General features: G+C 38.7%; 1 protein-coding gene and 1 pseudogene across 1 annotated transcript; one reads left to right on the top strand and one right to left on the bottom strand.

Moving 5' to 3' along the window:
* Nucleotides 1-381: 381 nt before the first annotated feature.
* On the top strand, nt 382-7,246 carry LOC108998058. The gene is made up of 4 exons (XM_018974491.2): nt 382-847; nt 1,485-2,866; nt 2,963-3,061; nt 6,632-7,246. The coding sequence occupies exons 1-3, from the start codon at nt 757-759 to the stop codon at nt 3,053-3,055; spliced, it is 1,566 nt and encodes a 521-aa protein (XP_018830036.1). The 5' UTR covers nt 382-756; the 3' UTR covers nt 3,056-3,061; nt 6,632-7,246.
* A 105-nt stretch (nt 7,247-7,351) lies between these two features.
* On the bottom strand, nt 7,352-8,770 carry LOC108998059 (annotated as a pseudogene).
* Nucleotides 8,771-9,313: the final 543 nt, after the last annotated feature.

Here is a 9,313-nt window from a genome sequence, read left to right as displayed (position 1 = left end):
TTTTTTTAAGTAGATTTAACATTTTTCGATATATATATATATATTATGTCGGCCTAATTATGATATAAATAGTGTGATTAAGTTGGCCGACATAGATGAAATACAGCTTTAGCTTTTGAATGCGAAGATGATAAAAAATTCAATGTGAAATGGACCCACTAATCCAACATAAATATGAGTAGACAGAAATCATCATCATTTCCATTGATCACAAAATCAATAAATTAAAAAGAAAATTTTGGCAAATTCCACACCACTCAAAAAATTTTCCCACCCAATCCCCCCCTCCCCTGTCATTTTCGTCCGAATCAAATGTGTATGAAAATTTCCAAAAGTCCAACTTCCACCTTTCAAAAAATGACACGAGAAATAAATAACAAAATAGGACCTGACTGTCCTCAGCCCCCCCTCACTCCCAAAAATGCATTCCCGACATTTATAGACCAGACGGAGCGGCAGATTATTCTCCACGTAGAAAGGGAAGGAGGGATAGGAAGAGACAGAGAATCTGAATTCCCCGACGTTTCAGCAATTTGCTTTGGAACTCCCAATAGATCCTTATCCGTTTCAGTCCTTACCAGTTATATTTTCCATTTTTGAAACGTTGATACAGCATTATTACAGTAGAAAGTTAGGAAGAAGTAGAGATAAAAGAGAGAGATAGAGAGAGGGGGGACTCAGGGACCTGATAACAGGGACAACCCACGATCTGTGAGAATCTTGTTGTAGCAATCACCCACGAGAGCCCCCACAATCATGCCTTCAGGTGGTAAGAAGAGAAGGGCCGCAAAGAAAAAGAAAGGCAGCGAAACCCACACCATCAAGCTCTCAACCAACAACACTCGAGGTACTAACTTTTGCCCTACTTATTTTTTTTAATATAGCTCGGCCAGGCTGCTCCGCACTTCCCTTCTCAATCATGCACCCAACTTTTTAAACTTTGTTTCTGATCTGTTATTTTGTTCTAGTTTGGTTTAATGGGTCTTGGTTAATTATTTATGTTTTGCTTGGTTTCAACTCTATCAAACCAATCCACACTTGCTTGTCTGTCATTCAACTATACGCTTATCTTATTTTCTCAATCCGAGTATTAAAATCTTTTTGTCGATTTAATTAATGGGCTTTGTTGGTTTGCTTGCTTTCAACCCCACCAGACCAATCCCTTGTTTGCTCGATTTTGATTGTGATTCTTATGATTGGATCATATTATTTATCTATTCCTGAATCATGCTCTATTCTCTCTCCTTTTCCTTTAAAAGAAGGGGTTGAACGTGCCAAATACAAGTTTGCTAAACACCAGTTTTACTTGAATTTTTTTTGTTACTTATTCTGATTGAATCAACTTACCTTCTGTTACTCAACCATAAGTTAATTTTTGCTTTTAAGTGGATTTTATCGTCCAATTGGCTTAAAAATTATTTGTTTGTGACTCATGATGATTGATTTTGATTGAAGTTTTTTTTGACTGAATCTAACTATGTTAGGAAATGACGATTGGTCCCAAGATGGGAAGGAAAGTGATAATAGCCCTGCATCTCGGGACCAGGATAGTGACCAAAATCCATTTAACGAGGGAAGCGAGGACTTGGAGGAGAGAGACCCTTCATCCATTCAGTCATTTGTTGCCGAGGACAAGTCTATGGAGGGATTCCCTATTAATGTAGAGGGTGTACAGAAAATAGGCTTAGAGGATGATGGTGTTATTGAAATTGAAAGGGAATTGAAATCGGGGGAGAACTTTGAGAGCAAAAATGGTAGCATTGAGCACGTTGAGTTGGCCAAGGAATCACATGATGGCAATGATCAGAGCTCTAGCAGTAGTAGTTCAGATGATGAGGCACGAGTCACTAATGGTAAACCAAAGGAGGCCTACAATTCAGTTTTGGAAGCAAGTTCGTATGATGACTTGGTTAAGCCTGTGGATTCTTCGCCTGCAGAAGTGATGTGGGTTAATGAAAATCCATCAGTTGGGGAGACTGTTAATTTAATTGCTGAAACTGCCCCTTTTATTGAATCTGTAAAGACAGTGGCATCTGTTTCCCAGGAGACAAGTCACAGGACTGAAAGTGCTCCAGTTGAGAATCCAGTGATTGCTGATGTTGTTGAATCAGGACCAAAAGAAAACCCTCTTGTTGAATCTCCTAATCTGATGGTTTCTGTGCCCCAGGAGACAATTTACATGACTGAAAGTGCTTCAATTCAGAATCAAGTTATTGCTGATGTTGTTGAATCAGGACCAAAAGAAAATCCTGTTGTTGAATTTCCTAATCCAGCAGTATCTGTGTCCCTGGAGACCATTCACATGACTGAAAGTGCTCCAGTTGAGAATCCAGTGTTTGCTGATGTGGTTGAATCAGGACCAAAAGAAAACCCTCTTGTCGAATCTCCTAATCCGGCAGTGTCTGTGTCCCATGAGACAATTCACTTGACTGAAAGTGCTCCAGTTGAGAATACCGTGGTTGCTGATGTGGTTGAATTGGGACCAAAAGAAAACCCTCTTGTCGAATCTCCTAAGCCAGCATTATCTGTGTCCCTGGAGAGAATTCACATGACTGAAAGTGCTCCAGTTGTGAATCCAGTGGTTGCTGATGTGGTTGAATCAAGATCAAATGAAAGTGATGAAAAGTTGTTGCGTAAATCAAGTCAGGCTCCAGTAGCTGTGATGGATTTGACAATGAATAATAATGAGGATAGCATATTTCCTTTATCTAATGATAATGTTCAGGCATCGTTGGCCGTGGTGGAATCAGTGTCAAATGGATATGAGGTTAAAATATTGCCATCATCTAGTGTTCCTGTTGCTGCAACTAGTGATAGTGCAGCACATGTCAAAGATTCTGAGATTCCTGAATATTCTGAAAGACAGGTATTGCCCCTATACTTTTCTTGATTGCAATTTTGATTATGTATATATGGTATAATGTATTGAAGATAAATGTGTTTATGTTTTGCTGATATGTAGCCTCCGCTAGCACCAGCCCCACAAATGGTGAAAAGAACCTCCTGGCTGAGTTGCTGTGGATTGTTTGAGGTTCTAACAGGCACCGGGAGATAAATTCAGGTTTGACTTATTTAATCCAGTTTATATAGCTTGTCTTGCCCTTTCTTCCTAAGAATTGCGTTGAGGTATCGAGATTTGCTCATATCCTATTTTGTTGTGCACTTTTTTCCTTCCCTCCCCCCCCCCCAAGGTGTTAGTCACTAGGATGTCATTACTGCTTCTGTGATATTTCGGAGGCATATGCTTTGGATTGATCAAGCCAGACCATTTGGATATATGGTATATATTTGTAAAAATCTCTTTTGCTAGTGTCTTACATGTATACCTTGAAAATATGGTTGGCTTTTTTTTTTTATTGGCATTGGGTGTCCGAGAACAACATCCCGTCCTAGAGGTGCACAGGCCCTCGGCAAGGAGTTTCCCGCCAGTGCACCTCTGGTAATTCAAGGGAACAATCCCTCATTCCGATGGCTCCTAGAGATTGTTTGCACCTAAGAGGATTCAAACCTTAGACCTTGGAGAGAGCAAACTACCAAGACTAAGGCCTTTACCACTTGAGCCAACCCCAAGGGGTTATATGGTTGACCTTTTATGTGGCAAACATAATGATTGCAAAAATAAAAAATAGTGGAGAGTGGTCTTATGGCAACCAAATATAGTTTTTCTATTTAGTATGTGTGTATGGAAGAAAACAATATGCTGCCATGCATTGGTCTCTAAGAATTGGATAAAGAGCCCCTGGCACATATATTGCTTAATGGTGTAATTTTCATATTTGTGACATATGAGGTACAAATGGAGTTATGTGCCATGTTAGAATTCTGGCCAAGTTCTCTAGGACCAAAGGGTTTTTACTACGTATTAGTGAAAACGTGATTGGATGAAATAAGGAACAACATGTTGGAAAATTGTGAAATGTGAAGATTGATGGGCATGAGATACCTTTGTTGCCATGTTCTTGCAAAGTGATATATATTACACTAATTGTGTTACATGCAAAATCAGTAACTGGTGCCTTCTACCATCTATATTTTGTGAAAACTAAATGAAAATCGGATTAAAAGGCTTGAAGGGCAGCCACATTATAAAGTTGTTTTATGGGTAATATAATGATTTTATTTTATTTTCATAAGTAAAAATATTATATATCAATAGGAGTAACCAAATACACTGGACATATACAAGAAAACACCTAGCCTCTACTAGAGAGCTCCTAATGACCCTAAGCCCGAATACAATGGAATACACCAAGCCCGAATTGGAATAGAACACACCTCCCCAACCCCAATCCCTTGTTTCCCATAAGACTAATACTCCACCCTAAACTCCCTCTACGAGGACGTCTTCATAATGCTTTCTCTCGACTTGAGCTACCTCTCTTAGCGTCATAGTTGATTGTCCAAGAAAGACGCTTTAACTCCCTACTTTTCTTAAAATTTGATTTGGTTTCAAGCGAATGGCCTGCCTCAATCACAGTGAGTAGTGCTTTAAATTGGTCTTCACATCCTCCATATGAAAGCCCCACAATTGTTGCTGCATTCAAATCCTGAACCTACTCAACAGCAATATTGTTGCTGTCACCTTTAAGGGTTCCTTCACCTTCAAACATAGGTGTCGTCGTTCCATCAACGAGGTGCTTGTAGGTGCTCCACCCCCCGTCGATCCTTTCTGTGCCACTTTGTCAGACCCTACTGTTCCCCCAGGAGGCATAGAACAGGTAGGGGAAGCACTACCTTCTATTATCCCATTTTCATTTTCTGAAAGAGGCTCATCTGCTTCTTTCAAAGTACTCAAAACCTTGGAAGGACCCCATCTACAACTGAAAGTGAACCCTGAAAAAATGTATCAACCCCATTTACGACTAGTGACTGAGGGCAATCAGACGGCAAGCTGCCAATGTCCTGAGAGATACCGGCGTGAACAGTGATGCCAGCATCCGAGGATCCTATCTGTGATGGTGTCGAGATTCCCTGTGCAGACACATTTGAGGCCTTCAAACCCGTAGGATCTACCCCCCGCGTCCGTTTTCAATCCACCACGCCTCCCTCCACTCCCCTCTCTCTCTCTCTCTCTCTCTCTCTCTCTCTCTCTCTCTCTCTCTCCCACACACACACACACACACACACGGTAACTTTCTGGTTTATCTCTTACTACTATACTATATATTAGATTTTAATATTTTATTGCTGATGGTGAGGTGCTTGAGACTTTGCCCTTGTAATATCGCCCAATTGCTTAAGATTTGGTTGTGGAATTTTGTTCCTCTCTCCATAGAAGGTATAACGGTGCTTTTGAGATTATTCTTATAAGTTATAACAGATGAACTTAATCGATATTTTGTATAAATTCTCTAGTTTCTATTGAAATGATATAAGCTTGCTTTGAGTGGGCCAGGGAATTCATGGAAGCATTTTAAAACTACTGAGGCACTTGGAGAGGAGTGGAAATTTCCTTCCAAGGGAGAGGAAAAGTGAATTTCATTTTTCATTCAAATTTGTTATGCCATGTCAAGGCCTGATATGGAGATCATCAGTCCCATGTTCTTGTTTCTTTTAGTCCTTCTTAAAATCTGATATTCTCCTTGAAGTTTTCTACTGCTATTGACTAGAGAGACTTTTGAGTTGCGTTCAATAAAGCTGTTACCTTCCACAAGCTTCTCAGTATGTTGGGTTATCATAATAAGTTATGTTTTCTGGCAAGATTGGTGAGGTGAATGCCTTAACAACTCTGGAACATATTGCAAAAGTGATGCATGTCTGAGATGGAGGCTTTGATTGGTTTTAGAATAATCATTGCTGAATATCTTAGAGAATTGCTACTTAAAAAAAAATATCTTAGAGAATTGCTGTTCCCAAGTCTTTTATTTGGTGCTTCTACACCTCCTCCACCCCAGAAAAGGTCCCAGTGAGCCCCACATCACATTCTGACTCTTTTCTAAACTTTTTTTGGGCCTTTTTCTAGTCTGCAACATGCAGCTTTTGCCTTTAACGACATTTAGCTGTGTGATACTGACAATGAGTCCCAGATCACATTCTTGCTGTTTTCTAACTTTTTTATTTAAGTCGTGTTATTTCTTGAGCCTCTTCTATCCTGTACCATGCTGTGTTTTTACCCATAAGGATCTTCTGGGTTTGATTTTCGACACTAGCTTTTAGCCCATTCTAGTTCCTAGCTTCTATTTAGGTGTTTTCTCTTGTATATTTCTTGTGTACTTGGGCTATTTGCCTATTTACTGGTCAATAAAATTTCTTATTACTCATAAAAAAAAATAGACACTAGATTCAGTAAACTTGATTTCCAAATTTCCAAGTGGATTGCTTTTAGATTTTTTTTGCCTTGCTGATTGGCTGCTCTAAGTGGTTTGTCGAGTGATCTGAAACTTTGAAACTGGGTTTTTTTGTTTGTGCTCGATTGGGTTACAATTTGTAGCACTTGTCACAGTTCTTGTTATTTGAACCATTCTTTTGTTGCTCTTCTTGTCACATTCCTGTAATTTAAAACCACGTATGGTTTGATAATTGTATTAATTTTTTTTTCTAATTTTTAAGTGTTTGATGAATTTATATCTTGCCTTGGACTTTTAAGAAAGTAACAATATTTGATGATTGCCATGGTTTCCTTTTGATGCAGAAACAGAGCATGGATGGGTTTCAGTGGAATGGCGAAGCTTGTGAAAGTTCAGAAGGATTTGGTCCAGAGGAAATTTTGATTTGTCCAGCTAGAAAACTGTTCTTGGTTTTTCCCAATAAATAACCGGCCAAGAGGTCTGATCAGATAAACAGTCTTGGGGTTTGTGGTGATGGTGTCAATACTCGTAGGCGGCTTGGTGTCCCTAGCTTTCGGTACATGCCTTGTTAATCTTGTAGTCTAGTGCTTTTTCTAGATGGTGTGTTGTACTTAAAAACAGTTTCTTTTGCATCATTGGGTAGGGTGGTGATGTGATTTGGCTTTTGCAAGTTCTTAGGTGATATCAATATTCCTTTGATTGCTGTCATGGTGTTATCTTATGGATGGTGTCTACTCTTCTTCAACAAATTTATATTTTGCTTTTACGGCATATGGGTCTTTTTATTGCATGGTGGCTGGCTTTCTTTAATTGATTGGGAGTGTTTTTAGGAATGGATTTCCTCTTTTGAAATGTTGAAACTTAAAGAGAGCCATCAAACAATGTCTGATGTGGTTGGTTTTGGTATGTATCTGAATGAGCTGGGGATTTATTTATCACAGATAAAATCAGTTTGATGATATATGCCCTTGTTCTTTCATTTGAGCACAATTGCAACAGATCACGACAGAGCACGAACAATTAATTAGAACTCCATTTTTCTGTTTCAGACTTGTTGAAGCATGGTTGCAGATGTTAAGAAATAATAATAATTAGATTTTTGTGATGCTTGTGATTGAGATGACAATGGCTTGGTCAAAAGTCAATTCTCTGTGCTTAATTCCTACAGTGCGTTGTGAGGTAATACATCTAATTCCTAGCAGGTAATAGTCGAACTAACTTACGTACAATAGGCTCTTCAATTTGAGAAACTAGAGGGAACATCTCTCTTATTGCATACAGAATATAGAATGCTCTGCTCTTTCCAAACCATGTCTCCACGTTCAAGTTTATCTTGATGCAGCGCCATGAATGGCTGCTGCAATGTATGTAAGCTGTGTCGCTGACAGGATGATTAGGAATGATTCCATCGTTCTTTGCAAGAACATATCAAAGGAAGATTTTCACAAAATGGATATTGCAAGTGCAGTGATTACACACACACACATTTCTATTTCCGGAAAAGAAAAAAAGGAAATCTGAGTTTTGGTCTAACCAGACGAACATTTCTGAAGCTCAATCTCTTTGCAGGCAAACCCGCACACATTGTTTTACGGACTAGGACCGAAAACCACATATTTCTGATCCCTTTTTCATTGCAATTTGGAGATACAGAGGGAAAAAATGGTAGTTTGTGGTAATAACTTACCCCAAGCAACAATAGCTTTCAGCAGTCCAAGAACGGACATGGTTATATTCCTGATGCAGCACCAAAAACTCCGGCTATCCAAGACAAAGAACCCAGTGGCAGCATTTCCAATCGAAAAGTATATCGGCGAAAAATGCGCAAGAAGATCAAATCTGGGTCCTAGAGTTCACACAAAAAGCATCATAAGCAAATGCAAGTTGCAAACATATTAACACAAATCATGATGAAGAAATGAGAGCAGAGATAGGAAAGAGAAATACCAATGATGAAGCCATGATCGAATATTGCTCTATTCATAGCCCGACCACCAATGCCCAGAACTACGACGTATATTATACAGAAATTGACGATCAGAAGGAGCTCGGCGACGGGTTGCATTTGTTGCTCACCAGCCATCTTTGATCAAAATGGTGTTTAGGAAGAAAAGCTGTTGCAAGAAGATAGAACTGGGGGGAATTTTGAGGACCCACAAAAGTGAAAGGCAGGAAAGACCAGTAGTTGCTGATGCGGGGGGTGGTTCTTGTACGTACGTAGCATGGCGTGAAGGTTTTGGTTCTCATCTTGCCCCAACTGTCTACGAAGGGTCCAGTGGGGTTGTAAAAGTTTGTGCTGTTACTTGTTCCTGGGACGAACCTGGGAAGAGAGTGATATTCTTTGCTGGTCCAAGGAGGTTATGTCTCCATTTGTCAATTATCGGCTTTGCCATTTGCAGAAAGAAAAAGGAAGAAAAAGGGAAAAAAAAAAGTTTTTAGAGAAATACTGATAATGTTTCTTTAAAAAAAATCAGAGTTTTAGTTCCATACTTTCTAGGGGTGGGCAGCGGGGGTCCGTACCCCACTATCCTGGCTCGCAAGGAGGACCAGAGGAGGCGGAGGGCGGGATTATCCCAGCAAGAAAAATGATATTTGCAATTTTAGAATGCGCAAGTCCTGCACACTTTCTTTAAAAAAAATAGTTACATCTGAAATACACATGAAAAAATTATTCTTCTAATGGTAAACTTCATTTTTTTAAATAGAGTGCTCGAAATTTACACATCGTAAAACTATATTTAGCATTATTCTTTAAAATATGATCTTGTTTGGAGTGGTCAGTTTTTCTAAATTCTTACAAAAATTCTTAAAAAAATTTCAAAATCAAACTAGTTAACATCTTTAAATTACCTAAAACAAAATAACACTATATCAACTTTTTAATAATTACCTAATCATTATCTAAACATAAAAATTAAAACTTTTATAAAAATCAAAACAAAAATTACTTGCAAAAAAATTTTATAAATATAAAACATATTTAAAAGATTATTCATATTTTTCTCTCACAAAATCTAACAAATCAT

This window comes from Juglans regia, chromosome 3, assembly GCF_001411555.2.
Source record: "Juglans regia cultivar Chandler chromosome 3, Walnut 2.0, whole genome shotgun sequence".
Taxonomy (NCBI): Eukaryota; Viridiplantae; Streptophyta; class Magnoliopsida; order Fagales; family Juglandaceae; genus Juglans; species Juglans regia.
Note: the sequence above shows the minus strand (reverse complement) of the source record. Positions and strands in the feature narration are given on the sequence as shown.

What these genes read in the sequence shown, in the direction of transcription:
- LOC108998058 (XM_018974491.2), top strand. Translation starts at nt 757, where the DNA reads ATGCCTTCAGGTGGTAAGAAGAGAAGGGCCGCAAAGAAAAAGAAAGGC. An exon ending in CTCAACCAACAACACTCGAG is followed by an intron (nt 848 to 1,484) that starts GTACTAACTTTT and finishes TAACTATGTTAG; the next exon opens with GAAATGACGATTGGTCCCAA. An exon ending in CTGAATATTCTGAAAGACAG is followed by an intron (nt 2,867 to 2,962) that starts GTATTGCCCCTA and finishes GCTGATATGTAG; the next exon opens with CCTCCGCTAGCACCAGCCCC.